This window comes from Heterodontus francisci, chromosome 3 (genome assembly GCF_036365525.1).
Source record: "Heterodontus francisci isolate sHetFra1 chromosome 3, sHetFra1.hap1, whole genome shotgun sequence".
NCBI lineage: Eukaryota > Metazoa > Chordata > Chondrichthyes > Heterodontiformes > Heterodontidae > Heterodontus > Heterodontus francisci.
In genome coordinates, this window is record NC_090373.1 from 97,580,497 (window position 1) to 97,607,760 (window position 27,264).

Below are 27,264 nucleotides of genomic sequence, written 5' to 3' on the forward strand. Positions count from 1 at the left end.
TCAGTATTGTGAAGACTGGTAGAAGGGGTTGTTATAATCAGTGTTGTGTAGACTGGTGGAAGGGTTATTGCAATCGGTATTGTGAAGACTGGGAGAAGTGGTGTTATAATCAGTATTGTCAAGACTGGTAGAAGGGGTTTTATAATCAGTGCTGAGAAGACGGGTAGAAGGGCTGTTACAATCAGTATTGTGAAGACTGACAGAAGGGGTGTTATAATTAGTATTGTGAAGACTGGTAGAAGGGGTTTTATAATTAGTATTGTGAAGACTGGTAGAAGGGGTTTTATAATCAGTACAGTGAAGACTGGGAGAAGGGGTTTTATAATCATTGTTGTGAAGACTGGTAGAAGGGGTATTATAATCAGTGTTGTGTGGACTGGTGGAAGGGTTATTGCAATCAGTATTGTGAAGACTGGTAGAAGGGGTTTTATAATCAGTGCTGAGAAGACGGGTAGAAGGGCTGTTACAATCAGTATTGTGAAGATTGGCAGAAGGGGTGTTATAATCAGTATTGTGAAGACTGGTAGAAGGGGTTTTATAATTAGTATTGTGAAGACTGGTAGAAGGGGTTTTATAATCAGTACAGTGAAGACTGGGAGAAGGGGTTTTATAATCATTGTTGTGAAGACTGGTAGAAGGGGTATTATAATCAGTGTTGTGTGGACTGGTGGAAGGGTTATTGCAATCAGTATTGTGAAGACTGGTAGAAGGGGTTTTATAATCAGTGCTGAGAAGACGGGTAGAAGGGCTGTTACAATCAGTATTGTGAAGATTGGCAGAAGGGGTGTTATAATCAGTATTGTGAAGACTGGTAGGAGGGGTTTTATAATCAGTATTGTGAAGACTGGTAGAAGGGGTTTTATAATCAGTACAGTGAAGACTGGTAGAAGGGGTATTATAATCAGTATTGTGAAGACAGGTAGGAGGGGTTTTATAATCAGGGTTGTGAAGACTGGTAGAAGGGTTATGATAATCAGTGTTGTGACGACTGGTAGAAGGGTTGTTACAATCAGTATTGTGAAGACTGGTAGAAGGGGTTTTATAATCAGTATTGTGAAGACTGGGAGAAGTGGTTTTATAATCAGTATTGTGAAGACTGGTAGAAGTGGTTTTATAATCAGTATTGTGAAGACTGGTAGAAGGGGTTTTATAATCAGTATTGTGAAGACCGGGAGAAGTGGTTTTATAATCAGTATTGTGAAGACTGGTAGAAGGGGTTTTATAATCAGTATTGTGAAGACGGGGAGAAGTGGTTTTATAATCAGTATTGTGAAGGCTGGTAGAAGGGGTTTTATAATCAGTATTGTGAAGGCTGGGAGAAGGGGTTTTATAATCAGTATTGTGAAGACTGGTAGAAGGGGTTTTATAATCAGTATTGTGAAGACTGGGAGAAGTGGTTTTATAATCAGTATTGTGAAGACTGGTAGAAGTGGTTTTATAATCAGTGTTGTGAAGACTGGTAGAAGGGGTTTTAGAATCAGTGATGTGAAGACTGGTAGAAGGGGTTTTATAATCAGTATTGTGAAGGCTGGTAGAAGGGGTTTTATAATCAGTGATGTGAAGACTGGTAGAAAGGGTATTATAATCAGTATTGTGAAGACTGCTGGAAGGGGTTTTATAATCAGTGTTGTGAAGACTGGTAGAAGGGATATGAAAATCATTGTGAAGATGGGAGAAGGGCTGTTAGAATCAGTGTTGTGAAGACTGGTAGAAGGGTTGTTACAATCAGTATAGTGAAGACTGGTAGAAGTGGTTTTATAATCAGTATTGTGAAGACTGGTAGAAGTGGTTTTATAATCAGTATTGTGAAGACTGGTAGAAGGGGTTTTATAATCAGTATTGTGAAGACCGGGAGAAGTGGTTTTATAATCAGTATTGTGAAGACTGGTAGAAGGGGTTTTATAATCAGTATTGTGAAGACGGGGAGAAGTGGTTTTATAATCAGTATTGTGAAGGCTGGTAGAAGGGGTTTTATAATCAGTATTGTGAAGGCTGGGAGAAGGGGTTTTATAATCAGTATTGTGAAGACTGGTAGAAGGGGTTTTATAATCAGTATTGTGAAGACTGGGAGAAGTGGTTTTATAATCAGTATTGTGAAGACTGGTAGAAGTGGTTTTATAATCAGTGTTGTGAAGACTGGTAGAAGGGGTTTTAGAATCAGTGATGTGAAGACTGGTAGAAGGGGTTTTATAATCAGTATTGTGAAGGCTGGTAGAAGGGGTTTTATAATCAGTGATGTGAAGACTGGTAGAAAGGGTATTATAATCAGTATTGTGAAGACTGCTGGAAGGGGTTTTATAATCAGTGTTGTGAAGACTGGTAGAAGGGATATGAAAATCATTGTGAAGATGGGAGAAGGGCTGTTAGAATCAGTGTTGTGAAGACTGGTAGAAGGGTTGTTACAATCAGTATAGTGAAGACTGGTAGAAGGGGTTTTATAATCAGTATTGTGAAGACTGGTAGAAAGGGTTTTATAATCATTGTTGTGAAGACGGGTAGAAGAGGTTTTATGATCAGTATTGTGAAGGCTGGTAGAAGGGGTTTTATAATCATTGTTGTGAAGACTGGTAGAAGGGGTATTATAATCAGTATTGTGAAGACTGGTAGGAGGGGTTTTATAATCAGAGTTGTGAAGACTGGTAGAAGGGGTTTTTTAATCAGTCCTGTGAAGACTGGTAGAAGGGGTTTTATAATCATTGTTGTGAAGACTGGTAGAAGGGGTATTATAATCAGTATTGTGAAGACTGGTAGGAGGGGTTTTATAATCAGAGTTGTGAAGACTGGTAGAAGGGGTTTTTTAATCAGTATTGTGAAGACTGGTAGAAGGGGTTTTATAATAATTGTTGTGAAGACTGGTAGAAGGGTTGTTACAATCAGTATTGTGAAGACTGGTAGAAGGGGTTTTATAATCAGTATTGTGAAGACTGTTAGAAGGGGTTTTATAATCAGTATTGTGAAGACTGGCAGAAGTGGTTTAATAATCAGTATTGTGAAGGCTGGGAGCAGGGGTTTTATAATCAGTATTGTGAAGACTGGGAGAAGGGGTTTTATAATCAGTATTGTGAAGACGGGTAGAAAGGGTTTTATAATCAGTATTGTGAAGACTGGTAGAAGGGGTTTTCTAATCAATATTGTGGAGACTGGTAGAAGGGGTATTATAATCAGTTTTGTGAAGACTGGTGGATGGGTTTTTATAATCAGTATTGTGAAGACTGCTATTAGGATTTTTGTCATCAGAGTTCTGAAGACTGGTAGAAGGGGTTTTATAATCAGTTTTGTGAAGACTGGTAGAAGGGGTTTGATAATCAGTTTTGTGAAGAATGGTAGAAGGGGTTTTATAATCAGTTTTGTGAAGACTGGTAGAAGGGGTTTTATAATCAGTATTGTGAAGACTGTTTGAAGGGGTTTTCTTCTCAGTATTGTGAAGACTGGGAGAAGGGGTTAGATAATCTGTATTGAGAAGACTGGGAGAAGTGGTTTTATAATCAGTATTGTGAAGACTGGTAGAAGGGGTTTTATAATCAGTATTGTGAAGGCGGGTAGAAGGGGTTTTATAATCAGTATTGTGAAGACTGGTGGAAGGGGTTTTATAATCAGTATTGTGAAGACTGGTAGAAGGGGTTTTATCATCAGTATTGTGAAGACTGGTAGAAGGGGTTTTATAATTAGTATTGTGAAGACTGGTAGAAGGGGTTTTATAATCAGTACTGTGAAGACAGGTAGAAGGGGTTTTATAATCAGTATTGTCAAGACTGGTGGAAGGGGTTTTATAATCTGTATTGTGAAGACGGGTAGAAGGGGTTTTATAATCAGTTTTGTGAAGACTGGTAGAAGGGGTTTTATAATTAGTCTTGTGAAGAATTGTAGAAGGGGATTTTTAATCAGTATTTTCAAGACTGGTAGAAGGGGTTTGATAATCAGTTTTGTGAAGAATGGTAGAAGTGGTTTTATAATCAGTTTTGTGAAGACTGGTAGAAGGGGTTTTATAATTAGTCTTGTGAGGAATGGTAGAAGGGGTTTTATAATTAGTCTTGTGAGGAATGGTAGAAGGGGTTTTTTAAATCAGTATTTTGAAGACTGGTAGAAGGGGTTTGATAATCAGTTTTGTGAAGAATGGTAGAAGGGGTTTTATAATCAGTTTTGTGAAGACTGTTAGAAGGGGTTTTATAATCAGTATTGTGAAGACTGTTAGAAGGGGTTTTCTTCTCAGTATTGTGAAGACTGGGAGAAGGGGTTAGATAATCTGTATTGAGAAGACTGGGAGAAGTGGTTTTATAATCAGTATTGTGAAGACTGGTAGAAGGGGTTTTATAATCAGTATTGTGAAGACTGGTGGAAGGGGTTTTATAATCAGTATTGTGAAGACTGGTAGAATGGGTTTTATAATTAGTATTGTGAAGACTGGTAGAAGGGGTTTTATAATCAGTACTGTGAAGACTGGTAGAAGGGGTTTTATAATCATTGTTGTGAAGACTGGTAGAAGGGGTATAATAATCAGTATTGTGAAGACAGGTAGGAGGGGTTTTATAATCATTGTTGTGAAGACTGGTAGAAGGGGTATTATAATCAGTATTGTGAAGACAGGTAGGAGGGGTTTTATAATCAGGGTTGTGAGCACTGGTAGAAGGGGTTTTATAATCAGTATTGTGAAGACAGGTAGGAGGGATTTTATAATCAGTATTGTGAAGACTGGTAGAAGCGGTTTTTTAATCAGTATTGTGAAGACTGTTAGAAGGGGTTTTATAATCAGTATTGTGAAGACTGGTAGAAGGGGTTTTATAATCAGTATTGTGAAGACTGGTAGAAGGGGTTTTATAATTAGTATTGTGAAGACTGGTAGAAGGGGTTTTATAATCAGTACAGTGAAGACTGGGAGAAGGGGTTTTATAATCATTGTTGTGAAGACTGGTAGAAGGGGTATTATAATCAGTGTTGTGTGGACTGGTGGAAGGGTTATTGCAATCAGTATTGTGAAGACTGGTAGAAGGGGTTTTATAATCAGTGCTGAGAAGACGGGTAGAAGGGCTGTTACAATCAGTATTGTGAAGATTGGCAGAAGGGGTGTTATAATCAGTATTGTGAAGACTAGTAGAAGGGGTTTTATAATCAGTATTGTGAAGACTGGTAGAAGGGGTTTTATAATTAGTATTGTGAAGACTGGCAGAAGGGGTTTTATAATCAGTACAGTGAAGACTGGGAGAAGCGGTTTTATAATCATTGTTGTGAAGACTGGTAGAAGGGGTATTATAATCAGTATTGTGAAGACAGGTAGGAGGAGTTTTATAATCAGGGTTGTGAAGACTGGTAGAAGGGTTATCATAATCAGTGTTGTGACGACTGGTAGAAGGGTTGTTACAATCAGTATTGTGAAGACTGGTAGAAGGGGTTTTATAATCAGTATTGTGAAGACTGGGAGAAGTGGTTTTATAATCAGTATTGTGAAGACTGGTAGAAGTGGTTTTATATTCAGTATTGTGAAGACTGGTAGAAGGGGTTTTATAATCAGTATTGTGAAGACCGGGAGAAGTGGTTTTATAATCAGTATTGTGAAGACTGGTCGAAGGGGTTTTATAATCAGTATTGTGAAGGCTGGTAGAAGGGGTTTTATAGTCAGTATTGTGAAGGCTGGTAGAAGGGGTTTTATAATCAGTGTTGTGAAGACTGGTAGAAGGGTTGTTACAATCAGTATAGTGAAGACTGGTAGAAGGGGTTTTATAATCAGTATTGTGAAGGCTGGTAGAAGGGGTTTTATAATCAGTATTGTGAAGACTGGTAGAAGGGTTGTTACAATCAGTATAGTGAAGACTGGTAGAAGGGGTTTTATAATCAGTATTGTGAAGACTGGTAGAAAGGGTTTTATAATCATTGTTGTGAAGACTGGTAGAAGGGGTATTATAATCAGTATTGTGAAGACTGGTCGGAGGGGTTTTATAATCAGTATTGTGAAGGCTGGTAGAAGGGGTTTTATAATCAGTGTTGTGTAGACTGGTGGAAGGGTTATTGCAATCAGTATTGTGAAGACTGGTAGAAGGGGTTTTATAATCATTGTTGTGAAGACTGGTAGAAGGGGTATTATAATCAGTATTGTGAAGACTGGTAGGAGGGGTTTTATAATCAGAGTTGTGAAGACTGGTAGAAGGGGTTTTTTAATCAGTCCTGTGAAGACTGGTAGAAGGGGTTTTATAATCGTTGTTGTGAAGACTGGTAGAAGGGGTATTATAATCAGTATTGTGAAGACTGGTAGGAGGGGTTTTATAATCAGAGTTGTGAAGACTGGTAGAAGGGGTTTTTTAATCAGTATTGTGAAGACTGTTAGAAGGGGTTTTATAATAATTGTTGTGAAGACTGGTAGAAGGGTTGTTACAATCAGTATTGTGAAGACTGGTAGAAGGGGTTTTATAATCAGTATTGTGAAGACTGTTAGAAGGGGTTTTATAATCAGTATTGTGAAGACTGGCAGAAGTGGTTTAATAATCAGTATTGTGAAGGCTGGTAGCAGGGGTTTTATAATCAGTATTGTGAAGACTGGGAGAAGGGTTGTTACAGATGCTATTGTGAAGACTGGTAGAAGGGTTTTTATAATCAGTATTGTGCAGAATGGTAGAAGGGTTTTAATAATCAGTGTTGTGAAGACTGGTAGAAAGGGTTTTATAATCAGTATTGTGAAGACTGGTAGAAGGGGTTTTCTAATCAATATTGTGGAGACTGGTAGAAGGGGTATTATAATCAGTTTTGTGAAGACTGGTGGATGGGTTTTTATAATCAGTATTGTGAAGACTGCTATTAGGATTTTTGTCATCAGAGTTCTGAAGACTGGTGGAAGGGGTTTTATAATCAGTTTTGTGAAGACTGGTAGAAGGGGTTTGATAATCAGTTTTGTGAAGAATGGTAGAAGGGGTTTTATAATCAGTTTTGTGAAGACTGGTAGAAGGGGTTTTATAATCAGTATTGTGAAGACTGTTAGAAGGGGTTTTCTTCTCAGTATTGTGAAGACTGGGAGAAGGGGTTAGATAATCTGTATTGAGAAGACTGGGAGAAGTGGTTTTATAATCAGTATTGTGAAGACTGGTAGAAGGTGTTTTCATCAGTATTGTGAAGGCGGGTAGAAGGGGTTTTATAATCAGTATTGTGAAGACTGGTGGAAGGGGTTTTATAATCAGTATTGTGAAGACTGGTAGAAGGGGTTTTATCATCAGTAGTGTGAAGACTGGTAGAAGGGGTTTTATAATTAGTATTGTGAAAACTGGTAGAAGGGGTTTTATAATCAGTACTGTGAAGACTGGTAGAAGGGGTTTTATAATCATTGTTGTGAAGACTGGTAGAAGGGGTTTTATAATCAGTATTGTCAAGACTGGTGGAAGTGGTTTTATAATCAGTATTGTGAAGACTGGTAGAAGGGGTTTTATAATCAGTATTGTGAAGACTGGTGGAAGGGGTTTTATAATCAGTATTGTGAAGACTGGTAGAATGGGTTTTATAATTAGTATTGTGAAGACTGGTAGAAGGGGTTTTATAATCAGTACTGTGAAGACTGGTAGAAGGGGTTTTATAATCATTGTTGTGAAGACTGGTAGAAGGGGTATAATAATCAGTATTGTGAAGACAGGTAGGAGGGGTTTTATAATCATTGTTGTGAAGACTGGTAGAAGGGGTATTATAATCAGTATTGTGAAGACAGGTAGGAGGGGTTTTATAATCAGGGTTGTGAGCACTGGTAGAAGGGGTTTTATAATCAGTATTGTGAAGACAGGTAGGAGGGATTTTATAATCAGTATTGTGAAGACTGGTAGAAGCGGTTTTTTAATCAGTATTGTGAAGACTGTTAGAAGGGGTTTTATAAGCAGTATTGTGAAGACTGGTAGAAGGGGTTTTATAATCAGTATTGTGAAGACTGGTAGAAGGGGTTTTATAATTAGTATTGTGAAGACTGGTAGAAGGGGTTTTATAATCAGTACAGTGAAGACTGGGAGAAGGGGTTTTATAATCATTGTTGTGAAGACTGGTAGAAGGGGTATTATAATCAGTGTTGTGTGGACTGGTGGAAGGGTTATTGCAATCAGTATTGTGAAGACTGGTAGAAGGGGTTTTATAATCAGTGCTGAGAAGACGGGTAGAAGGGCTGTTACAATCAGTATTGTGAAGATTGGCAGAAGGGGTGTTATAATCAGTATTGTGAAGACTGGTAGAAGGGGTTTTATAATCAGTATTGTGAAGACTGGTAGAAGGGGTTTTATAATTAGTATTGTGAAGACTGGCAGAAGGGGTTTTATAATCAGTACAGTGAAGACTGGGAGAAGCGGTTTTATAATCATTGTTGTGAAGACTGGTAGAAGGGGTATTATAATCAGTATTGTGAAGACAGGTAGGAGGAGTTTTATAATCAGGGTTGTGAAGACTGGTAGAAGGGTTATCATAATCAGTGTTGTGACGACTGGTAGAAGGGTTGTTACAATCAGTATTGTGAAGACTGGTAGAAGGGGTTTTATAATCAGTATTGTGAAGACTGGGAGAAGTGGTTTTATAATCAGTATTGTGAAGACTGGTAGAAGTGGTTTTATATTCAGTATTGTGAAGACTGGTAGAAGGGGTTTTATAATCAGTATTGTGAAGACCGGGAGAAGTGGTTTTATAATCAGTATTGTGAAGACTGGTCGAAGGGGTTTTATAATCAGTATTGTGAAGGCTGGTAGAAGGGGTTTTATAGTCAGTATTGTGAAGGCTGGTAGAAGGGGTTTTATAATCAGTGTTGTGAAGACTGGTAGAAGGGTTGTTACAATCAGTATAGTGAAGACTGGTAGAAGGGGTTTTATAATCAGTATTGTGAAGGCTGGTAGAAGGGGTTTTATAATCAGTATTGTGAAGACTGGTAGAAGGGTTGTTACAATCAGTATAGTGAAGACTGGTAGAAGGGGTTTTATAATCAGTATTGTGAAGACTGGTAGAAAGGGTTTTATAATCATTGTTGTGAAGACTGGTAGAAGGGGTATTATAATCAGTATTGTGAAGACTGGTCGGAGGGGTTTTATAATCAGTATTGTGAAGGCTGGTAGAAGGGGTTTTATAATCAGTGTTGTGTAGACTGGTGGAAGGGTTATTGCAATCAGTATTGTGAAGACTGGTAGAAGGGGTTTTATAATCATTGTTGTGAAGACTGGTAGAAGGGGTATTATAATCAGTATTGTGAAGACTGGTAGGAGGGGTTTTATAATCAGAGTTGTGAAGACTGGTAGAAGGGGTTTTTTAATCAGTCCTGTGAAGACTGGTAGAAGGGGTTTTATAATCGTTGTTGTGAAGACTGGTAGAAGGGGTATTATAATCAGTATTGTGAAGACTGGTAGGAGGGGTTTTATAATCAGAGTTGTGAAGACTGGTAGAAGGGGTTTTTTAATCAGTATTGTGAAGACTGTTAGAAGGGGTTTTATAATAATTGTTGTGAAGACTGGTAGAAGGGTTGTTACAATCAGTATTGTGAAGACTGGTAGAAGGGGTTTTATAATCAGTATTGTGAAGACTGTTAGAAGGGGTTTTATAATCAGTATTGTGAAGACTGGCAGAAGTGGTTTAATAATCTCTATTGTGAAGGCTGGTAGCAGGGGTTTTATAATCAGTATTGTGAAGACTGGGAGAAGGGTTGTTACAGATGCTATTGTGAAGACTGGTAGAAGGGTTTTTATAATCAGTATTGTGCAGAATGGTAGAAGGGTTTTAATAATCAGTGTTGTGAAGACTGGTAGAAAGGGTTTTATAATCAGTATTGTGAAGACTGGTAGAAGGGGTTTTCTAATCAATATTGTGGAGACTGGTAGAAGGGGTATTATAATCAGTTTTGTGAAGACTGGTGGATGGGTTTTTATAATCAGTATTGTGAAGACTGCTATTAGGATTTTTGTCATCAGAGTTCTGAAGACTGGTGGAAGGGGTTTTATAATCAGTTTTGTGAAGACTGGTAGAAGGGGTTTGATAATCAGTTTTGTGAAGAATGGTAGAAGGGGTTTTATAATCAGTTTTGTGAAGACTGGTAGAAGGGGTTTTATAATCAGTATTGTGAAGACTGTTAGAAGGGGTTTTCTTCTCAGTATTGTGAAGACTGGGAGAAGGGGTTAGATAATCTGTATTGAGAAGACTGGGAGAAGTGGTTTTATAATCAGTATTGTGAAGACTGGTAGAAGGTGTTTTCATCAGTATTGTGAAGGCGGGTAGAAGGGGTTTTATAATCAGTATTGTGAAGACTGGTGGAAGGGGTTTTATAATCAGTATTGTGAAGACTGGTAGAAGGGGTTTTATCATCAGTAGTGTGAAGACTGGTAGAAGGGGTTTTATAATTAGTATTGTGAAAACTGGTAGAAGGGGTTTTATAATCAGTACTGTGAAGACTGGTAGAAGGGGTTTTATAATCATTGTTGTGAAGACTGGTAGAAGGGGTTTTATAATCAGTATTGTCAAGACTGGTGGAAGTGGTTTTATAATCAGTATTGTGAAGACTGGTAGAAGGGGTTTTATAATCAGTATTGTGAAGACTGGTGGAAGGGGTTTTATAATCAGTATTGTGAAGACTGGTAGAATGGGTTTTATAATTAGTATTGTGAAGACTGGTAGAAGGGGTTTTATAATCAGTACTGTGAAGACTGGTAGAAGGGGTTTTATAATCATTGTTGTGAAGACTGGTAGAAGGGGTATAATAATCAGTTTTGTGAAGACAGGTAGGAGGGGTTTTATAATCATTGTTGTGAAGACTGGTAGAAGGGGTATTATAATCAGTATTGTGAAGACAGGTAGGAGGGGTTTTATAATCAGGGTTGTGAGCACTGGTAGAAGGGGTTTTATAATCAGTATTGTGAAGACAGGTAGGAGGGATTTTATAATCAGTATTGTGAAGACTGGTAGAAGCGGTTTTTTAATCAGTATTGTGAAGACTGTTAGAAGGGGTTTTATAATCAGTATTGTGAAGACTGGTAGAAGGGGTTTTATAATCAGTATTGTGAAGACTGGTAGAAGGGGTTTTATAATTAGTATTGTGAAGACTGGTAGAAGGGGTTTTATAATCAGTACAGTGAAGACTGGGAGAAGGGGTTTTATAATCATTGTTGTGAAGACTGGTAGAAGGGGTATTATAATCAGTGTTGTGTGGACTGGTGGAAGGGTTATTGCAATCAGTATTGTGAAGACTGGTAGAAGGGGTTTTATAATCAGTGCTGAGAAGACGGGTAGAAGGGCTGTTACAATCAGTATTGTGAAGATTGGCAGAAGGGGTGTTATAATCAGTATTGTGAAGACTGGTAGAAGGGGTTTTATAATCAGTATTGTGAAGACTGGTAGAAGGGGTTTTATAATTAGTATTGTGAAGACTGGCAGAAGGGGTTTTATAATCAGTACAGTGAAGACTGGGAGAAGCGGTTTTATAATCATTGTTGTGAAGACTGGTAGAAGGGGTATTATAATCAGTATTGTGAAGACAGGTAGGAGGAGTTTTATAATCAGGGTTGTGAAGACTGGTAGAAGGGTTATCATAATCAGTGTTGTGACGACTGGTAGAAGGGTTGTTACAATCAGTATTGTGAAGACTGGTAGAAGGGGTTTTATAATCAGTATTGTGAAGACTGGGAGAAGTGGTTTTATAATCAGTATTGTGAAGACTGGTAGAAGTGGTTTTATATTCAGTATTGTGAAGACTGGTAGAAGGGGTTTTATAATCAGTATTGTGAAGACCGGGAGAAGTGGTTTTATAATCAGTATTGTGAAGACTGGTAGAAGGGGTTTTATAATCAGTATTGTGAAGGCTGGTAGAAGGGGTTTTATAGTCAGTATTGTGAAGGCTGGTAGAAGGGGTTTTATAATCAGTGTTGTGAAGACTGGTAGAAGGGTTGTTACAATCAGTATAGTGAAGACTGGTAGAAGGGGTTTTATAATCAGTATTGTGAAGGCTGGTAGAAGGGGTTTTATAATCAGTATTGTGAAGACTGGTAGAAGGGTTGTTACAATCAGTATAGTGAAGACTGGTAGAAGGGGTTTTATAATCAGTATTGTGAAGACTGGTAGAAAGGGTTTTATAATCATTGTTGTGAAGACTGGTAGAAGGGGTATTATAATCAGTATTGTGAAGACTGGTCGGAGGGGTTTTATAATCAGTATTGTGAAGGCTGGTAGAAGGGGTTTTATAATCAGTGTTGTGTAGACTGGTGGAAGGGTTATTGCAATCAGTATTGTGAAGACTGGTAGAAGGGGTTTTATAATCATTGTTGTGAAGACTGGTAGAAGGGGTATTATAATCAGTATTGTGAAGACTGGTAGGAGGGGTTTTATAATCAGAGTTGTGAAGACTGGTAGAAGGGGTTTTTTAATCAGTCCTGTGAAGACTGGTAGAAGGGGTTTTATAATCGTTGTTGTGAAGACTGGTAGAAGGGGTATTATAATCAGTATTGTGAAGACTGGTAGGAGGGGTTTTATAATCAGAGTTGTGAAGACTGGTAGAAGGGGTTTTTTAATCAGTATTGTGAAGACTGTTAGAAGGGGTTTTATAATAATTGTTGTGAAGACTGGTAGAAGGGTTGTTACAATCAGTATTGTGAAGACTGGTAGAAGGGGTTTTATAATCAGTATTGTGAAGACTGTTAGAAGGGGTTTTATAATCAGTATTGTGAAGACTGGCAGAAGTGGTTTAATAATCAGTATTGTGAAGGCTGGTAGCAGGGGTTTTATAATCAGTATTGTGAAGACTGGGAGAAGGGTTGTTACAGATGCTATTGTGAAGACTGGTAGAAGGGTTTTTATAATCAGTATTGTGCAGAATGGTAGAAGGGTTTTAATAATCAGTGTTGTGAAGACTGGTAGAAAGGGTTTTATAATCAGTATTGTGAAGACTGGTAGAAGGGGTTTTCTAATCAATATTGTGGAGACTGGTAGAAGGGGTATTATAATCAGTTTTGTGAAGACTGGTGGATGGGTTTTTATAATCAGTATTGTGAAGACTGCTATTAGGATTTTTGTCATCAGAGTTCTGAAGACTGGTGGAAGGGGTTTTATAATCAGTTTTGTGAAGACTGGTAGAAGGGGTTTGATAATCAGTTTTGTGAAGAATGGTAGAAGGGGTTTTATAATCAGTTTTGTGAAGACTGGTAGAAGGGGTTTTATAATCAGTATTGTGAAGACTGTTAGAAGGGGTTTTCTTCTCAGTATTGTGAAGACTGGGAGAAGGGGTTAGATAATCTGTATTGAGAAGACTGGGAGAAGTGGTTTTATAATCAGTATTGTGAAGACTGGTAGAAGGTGTTTTCATCAGTATTGTGAAGGCGGGTAGAAGGGGTTTTATAATCAGTATTGTGAAGACTGGTGGAAGGGGTTTTATAATCATTGTTGTGAAGACTGGTAGAAGGGGTTTTATCATCAGTATTGTCAAGACTGGTGGAAGTGGTTTTATAATCAGTATTGTGAAGACTGGTAGAAGGGGTTTTATAATCAGTATTGTGAAGACTGGTGGAAGGGGTTTTATAATCAGTATTGTGAAGACTGGTAGAATGGGTTTTATAATTAGTATTGTGAAGACTGGTAGAAGGGGTTTTATAATCAGTACTGTGAAGACTGGTAGAAGGGGTTTTATAATCATTGTTGTGAAGACTGGTAGAAGGGGTATAATAATCAGTATTGTGAAGACAGGTAGGAGGGGTTTTATAATCATTGTTGTGAAGACTGGTAGAAGGGGTATTATAATCAGTATTGTGAAGACAGGTAGGAGGGGTTTTATAATCAGGGTTGTGAGCACTGGTAGAAGGGGTTTTATAATCAGTATTGTGAAGACAGGTAGGAGGGATTTTATAATCAGTATTGTGAAGACTGGTAGAAGCGGTTTTTTAATCAGTATTGTGAAGACTGTTAGAAGGGGTTTTATAATCAGTATTGTGAAGACTGGTAGAAGGGGTTTTATAATCAGTATTGTGAAGACTGGTAGAAGGGGTTTTATAATTAGTATTGTGAAGACTGGTAGAAGGGGTTTTATAATCAGTACAGTGAAGACTGGGAGAAGGGGTTTTATAATCATTGTTGTGAAGACTGGTAGAAGGGGTATTATAATCAGTGTTGTGTGGACTGGTGGAAGGGTTATTGCAATCAGTATTGTGAAGACTGGTAGAAGGGGTTTTATAATCAGTGCTGAGAAGACGGGTAGAAGGGCTGTTACAATCAGTATTGTGAAGATTGGCAGAAGGGGTGTTATAATCAGTATTGTGAAGACTGGTAGAAGGGGTTTTATAATCAGTATTGTGAAGACTGGTAGAAGGGGTTTTATAATTAGTATTGTGAAGACTGGCAGAAGGGGTTTTATAATCAGTACAGTGAAGACTGGGAGAAGCGGTTTTATAATCATTGTTGTGAAGACTGGTAGAAGGGGTATTATAATCAGTATTGTGAAGACAGGTAGGAGGAGTTTTATAATCAGGGTTGTGAAGACTGGTAGAAGGGTTATCATAATCAGTGTTGTGACGACTGGTAGAAGGGTTGTTACAATCAGTATTGTGAAGACTGGTAGAAGGGGTTTTATAATCAGTATTGTGAAGACTGGGAGAAGTGGTTTTATAATCAGTATTGTGAAGACTGGTAGAAGTGGTTTTATATTCAGTATTGTGAAGACTGGTAGAAGGGGTTTTATAATCAGTATTGTGAAGACCGGGAGAAGTGGTTTTATAATCAGTATTGTGAAGACTGGTAGAAGGGGTTTTATAATCAGTATTGTGAAGGCTGGTAGAAGGGGTTTTATAGTCAGTATTGTGAAGGCTGGTAGAAGGGGTTTTATAATCAGTGTTGTGAAGACTGGTAGAAGGGTTGTTACAATCAGTATAGTGAAGACTGGTAGAAGGGGTTTTATAATCAGTATTGTGAAGGCTGGTAGAAGGGGTTTTATAATCAGTATTGTGAAGACTGGTAGAAGGGTTGTTACAATCAGTATAGTGAAGACTGGTAGAAGGGGTTTTATAATCAGTATTGTGAAGACTGGTAGAAAGGGTTTTATAATCATTGTTGTGAAGACTGGTAGAAGGGGTATTATAATCAGTATTGTGAAGACTGGTCGGAGGGGTTTTATAATCAGTATTGTGAAGGCTGGTAGAAGGGGTTTTATAATCAGTGTTGTGTAGACTGGTGGAAGGGTTATTGCAATCAGTATTGTGAAGACTGGTAGAAGGGGTTTTATAATCATTGTTGTGAAGACTGGTAGAAGGGGTATTATAATCAGTATTGTGAAGACTGGTAGGAGGGGTTTTATAATCAGAGTTGTGAAGACTGGTAGAAGGGGTTTTTTAATCAGTCCTGTGAAGACTGGTAGAAGGGGTTTTATAATCGTTGTTGTGAAGACTGGTAGAAGGGGTATTATAATCAGTATTGTGAAGACTGGTAGGAGGGGTTTTATAATCAGAGTTGTGAAGACTGGTAGAAGGGGTTTTTTAATCAGTATTGTGAAGACTGTTAGAAGGGGTTTTATAATAATTGTTGTGAAGACTGGTAGAAGGGTTGTTACAATCAGTATTGTGAAGACTGGTAGAAGGGGTTTTATAATCAGTATTGTGAAGACTGTTAGAAGGGGTTTTATAATCAGTATTGTGAAGACTGGCAGAAGTGGTTTAATAATCAGTATTGTGAAGGCTGGTAGCAGGGGTTTTATAATCAGTATTGTGAAGACTGGGAGAAGGGTTGTTACAGATGCTATTGTGAAGACTGGTAGAAGGGTTTTTATAATCAGTATTGTGCAGAATGGTAGAAGGGTTTTAATAATCAGTGTTGTGAAGACTGGTAGAAAGGGTTTTATAATCAGTATTGTGAAGACTGGTAGAAGGGGTTTTCTAATCAATATTGTGGAGACTGGTAGAAGGGGTATTATAATCAGTTTTGTGAAGACTGGTGGATGGGTTTTTATAATCAGTATTGTGAAGACTGCTATTAGGATTTTTGTCATCAGAGTTCTGAAGACTGGTGGAAGGGGTTTTATAATCAGTTTTGTGAAGACTGGTAGAAGGGGTTTGATAATCAGTTTTGTGAAGAATGGTAGAAGGGGTTTTATAATCAGTTTTGTGAAGACTGGTAGAAGGGGTTTTATAATCAGTATTGTGAAGACTGTTAGAAGGGGTTTTCTTCTCAGTATTGTGAAGACTGGGAGAAGGGGTTAGATAATCTGTATTGAGAAGACTGGGAGAAGTGGTTTTATAATCAGTATTGTGAAGACTGGTAGAAGGTGTTTTCATCAGTATTGTGAAGGCGGGTAGAAGGGGTTTTATAATCAGTATTGTGAAGACTGGTGGAAGGGGTTTTATAATCAGTATTGTGAAGACTGGTAGAAGGGGTTTTATCATCAGTAGTGTGAAGACTGGTAGAAGGGGTTTTATAATTAGTATTGTGAAAACTGGTAGAAGGGGTTTTATAATCAGTACTGTGAAGACTGGTAGAAGGGGTTTTATAATCATTGTTGTGAAGACTGGTAGAAGGGGTTTTATAATCAGTATTGTCAAGACTGGTGGAAGGGGTTTTATAATCTGTATTGTGAAGACGGGTAGAAGGGGTTTTATAATCAGTTTTGTGAAGACTGGTAGAAGGGGTTTTATAATTAGTCTTGTGAAGAATTGTAGAAGGGGATTTTTAATCAGTATTTTGAAGACTGGTAGAAGGGGTTTTATAATTAGTCTTGTGAAGAATGGTAGAAGGGGTTTTTTTAATCAGTATTTTGAAGACTGGTAGAAGGGGTTTGATAATTAGTTTTGTGAAGAATGGTAGAAGGGGTTTTATAATCAGTTTTGTGAAGACTGTTAGAAGGGGTTTTATAATCAGTATTGTGAAGACTGTTAGAAGGGGTTTTCTTCTCAGTATTGTGAAGACTGGGAGAAGGGGTTTTATAATCAGTATTGTGAAGACTGGTAGAAGGGGTTTTATAATCAGTATTGTGAAGACTGGTGGAAGGGGTTTTATAATTAGTATTGTGAAGACTGGTAGAAGGGGTTTTATAATCAGTACTGTGAAGACTGGTAGAAGGGGTTTTATAATCATTGTTGTGAAGACTGGTAGAAGGGGTATAATAATCAGTATTGTGAAGACAGGTAGGAGGGGTTTTATAATCATTGTTGTGAAGACTGGTAGAAGGGGTATTATAATCAGTATTGTGAAGACAGGTAGGAGGGGTTTTATAATCAGGGTTGTGAAGACTGGTAGAAGGGGTTTTATAATCATTGTTGTGAAGACTGGTAGAAGGGGTTTTATAATCAGTATTGTGAGCACTGGTAGAAGGGGTTTTATAATCAGTATTGTGAAGACAGGTAGGAGGGGTTTTATAATCAGAGCTGTGAAGACGGGAAGAAGGGGTTGTGTAATCAGTATTGTGAAGACTGGTGGAAGGGGTTTTATAATCAGTATTGTGAAGACTGGGAGAACTGGTTTTATAATCAGTATTGTGAAGACTGGTAGATGGGTTGTTACAATCAGTATTGTGAAGACTGTTAGAAGGGTTGTTATAATCAGTATTGAGAAGACGGGTAGAAGGGTTGTTATAATCAGTATTGTGAAGACTGTTAGAAGGGTTGTTATAATCAGTATTGAGAAGACGGGTAGAAGGGGTTTTATAATCAGTATTGTGAAGACTGGTAGAAGGGGTTTTATAATCATTGTTGTGAAGACAGGTAGAAAGGGTTTTATAATCAGTATTGCGAAGACTGGTAGAAGGGTTGTTATAATCAGTGTTGTGAAGACTGGTAGAAGGGGTTCTATAATCATTGTTGTGAAGACTGGCGGAAGTGGGTTTATAAACAGTATTGTGAGCACTGGTGGAAGGTTTGTTATAATCAGTGTTGTGAAGACTGGAAGAAGGGTTTTTATAATCAGTTTTGTGAAGAATGGTAGAAGGGGTTTTATAATCAGTTTTGTGAAGACTGTTCGAAGGGGTTTTATAATCAGTATTGTGAAGACTGTTAGAAGGGGTTTTCTTCTCAGTATTGTGAAGACTGGGAGAAGGGGTTAGATAATCTGTATTGAGAAGACTGGGAGAAGTGGTTTTATAATCAGTATTGTGAAGACTGGTAGAAGGGGTTTTATAATCAGTATTGTGAAGACTGGTGGAAGGGGTTTTATAATCAGTATTGTGAAGACTGGTAGAATGGGTTTTATAATTAGTATTGTGAAGACTGGTAGAAGGGGTTTTATAATCAGTACTGTGAAGACTGGTAGAAGGGGTTTTATAATCATTGTTGTGAAGACTGGTAGAAGGGGTATAATAATCAGTATTGTGAAGACAGGTAGGAGGGGTTTTATAATCATTGTTGTGAAGACTGGTAGAAGGGGTATTATAATCAGTATTGTGAAGACAGGTAGGAGGGGTTTTATAATCAGGGTTGTGAGCACTGGTAGAAGGGGTTTTATAATCAGTATTGTGAAGACAGGTAGGAGGGATTTTATAATCAGTATTGTGAAGACTGGTAGAAGCGGTTTTTTAATCAGTATTGTGAAGACTGTTAGAAGGGGTTTTATAATCAGTATTGTGAAGACTGGTAGAAGGGGTTTTATAATCAGTATTGTGAAGACTGGTAGAAGGGGTTTTATAATTAGTATTGTGAAGACTGGTAGAAGGGGTTTTATAATCAGTACAGTGAAGACTGGGAGAAGGGGTTTTATAATCATTGTTGTGAAGACTGGTAGAAGGGGTATTATAATCAGTGTTGTGTGGACTGGTGGAAGGGTTATTGCAATCAGTATTGTGAAGACTGGTAGAAGGGGTTTTATAATCAGTGCTGAGAAGACGGGTAGAAGGGCTGTTACAATCAGTATTGTGAAGATTGGCAGAAGGGGTGTTATAATCAGTATTGTGAAGACTGGTAGAAGGGGTTTTATAATCAGTATTGTGAAGACTGGTAGAAGGGGTTTTATAATTAGTATTGTGAAGACTGGCAGAAGGGGTTTTATAATCAGTACAGTGAAGACTGGGAGAAGCGGTTTTATAATCATTGTTGTGAAGACTGGTAGAAGGGGTATTATAATCAGTATTGTGAAGACAGGTAGGAGGAGTTTTATAATCAGGGTTGTGAAGACTGGTAGAAGGGTTATCATAATCAGTGTTGTGACGACTGGTAGAAGGGTTGTTACAATCAGTATTGTGAAGACTGGTAGAAGGGGTTTTATAATCAGTATTGTGAAGACTGGGAGAAGTGGTTTTATAATCAGTATTGTGAAGACTGGTAGAAGTGGTTTTATATTCAGTATTGTGAAGACTGGTAGAAGGGGTTTTATAATCAGTATTGTGAAGACCGGGAGAAGTGGTTTTATAATCAGTATTGTGAAGACTGGTCGAAGGGGTTTTATAATCAGTATTGTGAAAGCTGGTAGAAGGGGTTTTATAGTCAGTATTGTGAAGGCTGGTAGAAGGGGTTTTATAATCAGTGTTGTGAAGACTGGTAGAAGGGTTGTTACAATCAGTATAGTGAAGACTGGTAGAAGGGGTTTTATAATCAGTATTGTGAAGGCTGGTAGAAGGGGTTTTATAATCAGTATTGTGAAGACTGGTAGAAGGGTTGTTACAATCAGTATAGTGAAGACTGGTAGAAGGGGTTTTATAATCAGTATTGTGAAGACTGGTAGAAAGGGTTTTATAATCATTGTTGTGAAGACTGGTAGAAGGGGTATTATAATCAGTATTGTGAAGACTGGTCGGAGGGGTTTTATAATCAGTATTGTGAAGGCTGGTAGAAGGGGTTTTATAATCAGTGTTGTGTAGACTGGTGGAAGGGTTATTGCAATCAGTATTGTGAAGACTGGTAGAAGGGGTTTTATAATCATTGTTGTGAAGACTGGTAGAAGGGGTATTATAATCAGTATTGTGAAGACTGGTAGGAGGGGTTTTATAATCAGAGTTGTGAAGACTGGTAGAAGGGGTTTTTTAATCAGTCCTGTGAAGACTGGTAGAAGGGGTTTTATAATCGTTGTTGTGAAGACTGGTAGAAGGGGTATTATAATCAGTATTGTGAAGACTGGTAGGAGGGGTTTTATAATCAGAGTTGTGAAGACTGGTAGAAGGGGTTTTTTAATCAGTATTGTGAAGACTGTTAGAAGGGGTTTTATAATAATTGTTGTGAAGACTGGTAGAAGGGTTGTTACAATCAGTATTGTGAAGACTGGTAGAAGGGGTTTTATAATCAGTATTGTGAAGACTGTTAGAAGGGGTTTTATAATCAGTATTGTGAAGACTGGCAGAAGTGGTTTAATAATCAGTATTGTGAAGGCTGGTAGCAGGGGTTTTATAATCAGTATTGTGAAGACTGGGAGAAGGGTTGTTACAGATGCTATTGTGAAGACTGGTAGAAGGGTTTTTATAATCAGTATTGTGCAGAATGGTAGAAGGGTTTTAATAATCAGTGTTGTGAAGACTGGTAGAAAGGGTTTTATAATCAGTATTGTGAAGACTGGTAGAAGGGGTTTTCTAATCAATATTGTGGAGACTGGTAGAAGGGGTATTATAATCAGTTTTGTGAAGACTGGTGGATGGGTTTTTATAATCAGTATTGTGAAGACTGCTATTAGGATTTTTGTCATCAGAGTTCTGAAGACTGGTGGAAGGGGTTTTATAATCAGTTTTGTGAAGACTGGTAGAAGGGGTTTGATAATCAGTTTTGTGAAGAATGGTAGAAGGGGTTTTATAATCAGTTTTGTGAAGACTGGTAGAAGGGGTTTTATAATCAGTATTGTGAAGACTGTTAGAAGGGGTTTTCTTCTCAGTATTGTGAAGACTGGGAGAAGGGGTTAGATAATCTGTATTGAGAAGACTGGGAGAAGTGGTTTTATAATCAGTATTGTGAAGACTGGTAGAAGGGGTTTTCATCAGTATTGTGAAGGCGGGTAGAAGGGGTTTTATAATCAGTATTGTGAAGACTGGTGGAAGGGGTTTTATAATCAGTATTGTGAAGACTGGTAGAAGGGGTTTTATCATCAGTAGTGTGAAGACTGGTAGAAGGGGTTTTATAATTAGTATTGTGAAAACTGGTAGAAGGGGTTTTATAATCAGTACTGTGAAGACTGGTAGAAGGGGTTTTATAATCATTGTTGTGAAGACTGGTAGAAGGGGTTTTATAATCAGTATTGTCAAGACTGGTGGAAGGGGTTTTATAATCTGTATTGTGAAGACGGGTAGAAGGGGTTTTATAATCAGTTTTGTGAAGACTGGTAGAAGGGGTTTTATAATTAGTCTTGTGAAGAATTGTAGAAGGGGATTTTTAATCAGTATTTTGAAGACTGGTAGAAGGGGTTTTATAATTAGTCTTGTGAAGAATGGTAGAAGGGGTTTTTTTAATCAGTATTTTGAAGACTGGTAGAAGGGGTTTGATAATTAGTTTTGTGAAGAATGGTAGAAGGGGTTTTATAATCAGTTTTGTGAAGACTGTTAGAAGGGGTTTTATAATCAGTATTGTGAAGACTGTTAGAAGGGGTTTTCTTCTCAGTATTGTGAAGACTGGGAGAAGGGGTTTTATAATCAGTATTGTGAAGACTGGTAGAAGGGGTTTTATAATCAGTATTGTGAAGACTGGTGGAAGGGGTTTTATAATTAGTATTGTGAAGACTGGTAGAAGGGGTTTTATAATCAGTACTGTGAAGACTGGTAGAAGGGGTTTTATAATCATTGTTGTGAAGACTGGTAGAAGGGGTATAATAATCAGTATTGTGAAGACAGGTAGGAGGGGTTTTATAATCATTGTTGTGAAGACTGGTAGAAGGGGTATTATAATCAGTATTGTGAAGACAGGTAGGAGGGGTTTTATAATCAGGGTTGTGAAGACTGGTAGAAGGGGTTTTATAATCATTGTTGTGAAGACTGGTAGAAGGGGTTTTATAATCAGTATTGTGAGCACTGGTAGAAGGGGTTTTATAATCAGTATTGTGAAGACAGGTAGGAGGGGTTTTATAATCAGAGCTGTGAAGACGGGAAGAAGGGGTTGTGTAATCAGTATTGTGAAGACTGGTGGAAGGGGTTTTATAATCAGTATTGTGAAGACTGGGAGAACTGGTTTTATAATCAGTATTGTGAAGACTGGAAGATGGGTTGTTACAATCAGTATTGTGAAGACTGTTAGAAGGGTTGTTATAATCAGTATTGAGAAGACGGGTAGAAGGGTTGTTATAATCAGTATTGTGAAGACTGTTAGAAGGGTTGTTATAATCAGTATTGAGAAGACGGGTAGAAGGGGTTTTATAATCAGTATTGTGAAGACTGGTAGAAGGGGTTTTATAATCATTGTTGTGAAGACAGGTAGAAAGGGTTTTATAATCAGTATTGCGAAGACTGGTAGAAGGGTTGTTATAATCAGTGTTGTGAAGACTGGTAGAAGGGGTTCTATAATCATTGTTGTGAAGACTGGCGGAAGTGGGTTTATAAACAGTATTGTGAGCACTGGTGGAAGGTTTGTTATAATCAGTGTTGTGAAGACTGGAAGAAGGGTTTTTATAATCATTGCTGTGAAGACTGGGAGAAGGAGTTTTATAATCAGTGTTGTGCGGACTGGAAGAAGGGTTTTAATAATCAGTGTTGTGAAGACTGGTAGAAGGGGTTTTATAATCAGTGTTGTGCGGACTGGAAGAAGAGTTTTAATCATCAGTGTTGTGAAGACTGGTAGACGGGGTTTTATAATCAGAGCTGTGAAGACGGGAAGACGGGGTTGTATAATCAGTATTGTGAAGACGGGTAGAAGGGGTTTTATAAACAGTGTTGTGAAGACTGGCAGAAGGGTTGTTACAATCAGTATTGTGAAGACTGTTAGAAGGGTTGTTATAATCAGTATTGTGAAGACTAGTAGAAATGGTTTTATAATCAGTATTGTAAAGAATGGTAGAAGGGGTTTTATAATCAGTGTTGTGAAGACTGGTAGAAGGGTTTTTATAATCAGTGTTGTGAACACTGGTGGAAGGAGTTTTATAATCTGTATTGTGAGCACTGGTAGAAGGGTTGTAAGAATCAGTGTTGTGAAGACTGGAAGAAGGGGTTTTATAATCATTGTTGTGAAGACTGGTAGAAGGGGTTTCATAATCAGAGCTGTGAAGATGGGAAAAAGGGGTTGTATAATCAGTATTGTGAAGACGGGCGGAAGGGGTTTTATAATCAGTGTTGTGAAGTCTGGTAGAAGTGGTTTTATAATCAGTATTGTGAAGAATGGTAGAAGGGGTTTTATAATCAGTGTTGTGAAGACTGGTAGAAGGGTTTTTATAATCAGTGTTGTGCAGACTGGTAGAAGGGGTTTTATAATCAGTGTTGCGAAGATGGGTAGAAGGGGTTTTATAATTAGTATTGTGAAGACGGGTAGAAGGGGTTTTATAATCAGTATTGTGAAGACTGGTAGAAGGGGTTTTATAATCAGTGTTGTGAAGACTGGTAGAAGGGTTGTTATAATCAGTGTTGTCAAGACTGGTAGAAGGGCGTCTATAATCATTGTTGTGAAGACTGGTGGAAGGGGTTTTATAATCAGTATTGTGAGCACTGGTAGAAGGGTTGTTATAATCATTGTTGTGAAGACTGGTAGAAGGGGTTTTATAATCATTGTTGTGAAGACTGGTGGAAGGGGTTTTATAATCAGGATTGTGAGCTCTGGTAGAAGGGTTGTTATAATCAGTGTTGTGAAGACTGGAAGAAGGGGTTTTATAATCATTGTTGTGAAGACTGGTAGAAGGGGTTTTATAATCATTGTTGTGAAGACTGGTCGAAGGGGTTTCATAATCAGAGCTGTGAAGACGGGAAAAAGGGGTTGTATAATCAGTGTTCTGAAGTCTGGTAGAAGGGTTGTCACAATCAGTATTGTGAAGACTGGTAGAAGGGGTTTTACAATCAGTATTGTGAAGAATGGTAGAAGGGGTTTTATAATCATTGTTGTGAAGAAAGGAAGAAGGGTTGTTACAGATACTATTGTGAAGACTGGTAGAAGGGGTTTTCTAATCAGTGTTGCGAAGACGGGTAGAAGGGGTTTTATAATTAGTATTGTGATGACTGGTGGAAGGGGTTTTATAATCATTGTTGTGAAGACAGGTAGAAAGGGTTTTATAATCAGTACTGTGAAGACAGGTAGAAAGGGTTTTATAATCAGTATTACGAAGACTGGTAGAAGGGTCGTTATAATCATTGTTGTCAAGACTGGTAGAAGGGCGTCTATAATCATTGTTGTGAAGACTGGTGGAAGGGGTTTTATAATCAGAATTGTGAGCACTGGTAGAAGGGTTGTTATAATCAGTGTTGTGAAGACTGGAAGAAGGGGTTTTATAATCATTGTTGTGAAGACTGGTAGAAGGGGTTTTATAATCATTGTTGTGAAGACTGGTGGAAGGGGTTTTATAATCAGAGCTGTGAAGACGGGAAGAAGGGTTGTTACAATCAGTATTGTGAAGACTGGTAGAAGGGTTGTTATAATCAGTATTGTGAAGACTGTTAGAAGTGGTTTTTTAATCAGTATTGTGAAGACTTGTCGAAGGGTTTTTATAATCAGTGTTGTGAAGACTGGTAGAAGGGTTGTTACAATCAGTATTGTGAAGATTGTTAGAAGGGTTGTTATAATCAGTATTGTGAAGACTGTTAGAAGTGGTTTTACAATCAGTATTGTGAAGACTGTTAGAAGGGTTGTTATAATCAGTATTGTGAAGACTGTTAGAAGTGGTTTTATAATCAGTATTGTGAAGACTTGTCGAAGTGGTTTTATAATCTGTGTTGTGAAGACTGGCAGAAGGGTTGTTACAATCAGTATTGTGAAGACTGGTATTAGGGGTTTTATAATCAGTATTGTGAAGACTGGTATAAGGGGTTTTATAATCAGTATTGTGAAGACTGGTAGAAGGGGTTTTATAATCAGTGTTGTGAAGACTGTTAGAATGGGTTTTATAATCAGTATTGTGAAGACTGGTAGAAGGGGTTTTATAATCAGTGTTGTGAAGACTGTTAGAATGGGTTTTATAATCAGTATTGTGAAGACTGGTAGAAGGGGTTTTATAATCAGCGTTGTGAAGACTGGTATAAGGGGTTTTATAATCAGTATTGTGAAGATTGGTAGAAGGGGCTTTATAATCAGTAATGTGAAGACTGGTAGAAGGGGTTTTATAATCAGTATTGTGAAGACTGGTATAAGGGGTTTTATAATCAGTATTGTGAAGACTGGTATAAGGGGTTTTATAATCAGTATTGTGAAGACTGGTAGAAGGGGTTTTATAATCAGTGTTGTGAAGACTGTTAGAATGGGTTTTATAATCAGTATTGTGAAGACTGGTAGAAGGGGTTTTATAATCAGCGTTGTGAAGACTGGTATAAGGGGTTTTATAATCAGTATTGTGAAGATTGGTAGAAGGGGCTTTATAATCAGTAATGTGAAGACTGGTAGAAGGGGTTTTATAATCAGTGTTGTGAAGACTGTTAGAAGGGGTTTCATAATCAGTATTGTGAAGACTGGTATAAGGGGTTTTATAATCAGTATTGTGAAGACTGGTAGAAGGGGTTTTATAATCAGTATTGTGAAGACTGGTAGAAGGGGTTTTTTAATCATTGTTGTGAAGACTGGTAGAAGGGTTTTGATAATTAGTTTTGTGAAGAATGGGAGAAGGGGGTTTTTTAATCAGTTTTGTGAAGACTGGTAGAAGGGGTTTTATAATCAGTATTGTGAAGACTGGTAGAAGGGGTTTTATAATCAGTTTTGTGAAGACTGGTAGAAGGGGTTTGATAATCAGTGTTGTGAAGACTGGTAGAAGGGGTTTTATAATCAGTATTGTGAGCACTGGTAGAAGGGTTGTTATAATCAGTGTTGTGAAGACTGGAAGAAGGGGTTTTTGTAATCATTGTTGTGAAGACTGGTAGAAGGGGTTTTATAATCAGAGCTGTGAAGACGGGAAGAAGGGGTTTTATAATCAGTGTTGTGAAGACTGGTAGAAGGGTTGTTACAATCAGTATTGTGAAGACGGGTAGAAGGGGTTGTTATAATCAGTATTGCGAAGACGGGTAGAAGGGGTTTTATAGTCAGTGTTGTGAAGAATGGTAGAAGGTTTGTTACAATCAGTGTTGTGAAGACGGGTAGCAGGGGTTTTATAATCAGTTTTGTGAAGACTGGTAGAAGGGTTGTTATAATCAGTATTGTGAAGACGGGTAGAAGGGGTTTTATAATCAGTATTGTGAAGATTGGTATAAGGGGTTTTATAATCAGAATTGTGAAGACTGGTGTAAGGGGTTTTATAATCAGTATTGTGAAGACTGGAAGAAGGGGTTTTCTTATCAGTATTGTGAAGACTGGTAGAAGCGGTTTTATTATCAGTGTTGTGAAGACTGTTAGAAGGGGTTTTATAATCAGTATTGTGAAGACTGGTAGAAGGGGTTTTATAATCAGTATTGTGAAGACTGGTAGAAGGGGTTTTATAATCTGTATTGTGAAGACTGGTAGAAGGGGTTTTATAGTCAGTGTTGTGAAGAATGGTAGAAGGTTTGTTACAATCAGTGTTGTGAAGCCTGGTAGAAGGGGTTTTATGATCTGTATTGTGAAGACTGGTAGAAGGGGTTTTATAGTCAGTGTTGTGAAGAATGGTAGAAGGTTTGTTACAATCAGTGTTGTGAAGACTGGTAGAAGGGGTTTTAGAATCATTGTTGTGAAGACTGGAGAAGGGGTTTTATAATCAGAATTGTGAAGACTGGTGTAAGGGGTTTTATAATCAGAATTGTGAAGACTGGTGTAAGGGGTTTTATAATCAGTATTGTGAAGACTGGAAGAAGGGGTTTTCTTATCAGTATTGTGAAGACTGGTAGAAGCGGTTTTATTATCAGTGTTGTGAAGACTGTTAGAAGGGGTTTTAGAATCAGTATTGTGAAGACTGGTAGATGGGGTTTTATAATCAGTGTTGTGAAGACTGTTAGAAGGGGTTTTATAATCATTGTTGTGAAGACTGGTAGAAGGGGTTTTATAATCAGTATTGTGAAGACTGGTAGAAGGGGTTTTAAAATAAGTGTTGTGAAGACTGTTAGAAGGGGTTTAAGAATCAGTATTGTGAAGACTGGTATAAGGGTTTTTATAATCAGTATTGTGAAGACTTGTAGAAGGTGTGTTGCAATCAGTTTTGTGAAGACTCGTGGAAGGGGTTTTATTATCTGTGTTGTGAAGACTGATAGAAGGGTTGTTACAATCAGTATTGTGAAGCCTGGTAGAAGGGGTTTTATGATCTGTATTGTGAAGACTGGTAGAAGGGGTTTTAGAATCATTGTTGAGAAGACTGGAGAAGGGGTTTCATAATCAGTATTGTGAAGACTGATATTAG

General features: G+C 37.8%; 1 protein-coding gene across 1 annotated transcript; it reads right to left on the reverse strand.

Moving 5' to 3' along the window:
- LOC137367123 (uncharacterized) lies at window positions 1–25,804 on the reverse strand. Its single transcript, XM_068028560.1, has 20 exons — window positions 25,672–25,804; window positions 24,042–24,769; window positions 22,619–23,922; window positions 21,855–22,501; window positions 20,812–21,118; window positions 18,607–19,586; window positions 17,248–17,988; window positions 16,205–16,511; window positions 14,000–14,979; window positions 13,147–13,575; window positions 12,647–13,037; window positions 11,050–12,029; window positions 10,053–10,625; window positions 9,553–9,943; window positions 7,956–8,935; window positions 6,959–7,531; window positions 6,459–6,849; window positions 4,862–5,841; window positions 2,966–3,248; window positions 1–844 (listed from the first exon to the last, which is right to left on the reverse strand). The coding sequence occupies exons 1-20, from the start codon at window positions 25,802–25,804 to the stop codon at window positions 1–3; spliced, it is 12,942 nt and encodes a 4,313-aa protein (XP_067884661.1).
- Between the last annotated feature and the right edge of the window lie 1,460 nt (window positions 25,805–27,264).

Coding starts and splice junctions, on each gene's coding strand:
- LOC137367123 (XM_068028560.1), bottom strand. CDS start 25,804: ATGATTACAAAAACCCCTTCTTCCAGTCTTCACAACACTGATTATAAC. Junction 10,626..11,049: donor CCCTTCTCCCAGTCTTCACT/GTACTGATTATA, acceptor CCCTTCTACCAG/TCTTCACAGTACTGATTATA. Junction 7,532..7,955: donor CCCTTCTCCCAGTCTTCACT/GTACTGATTATA, acceptor CCCTTCTACCAG/TCTTCACAGTACTGATTATA.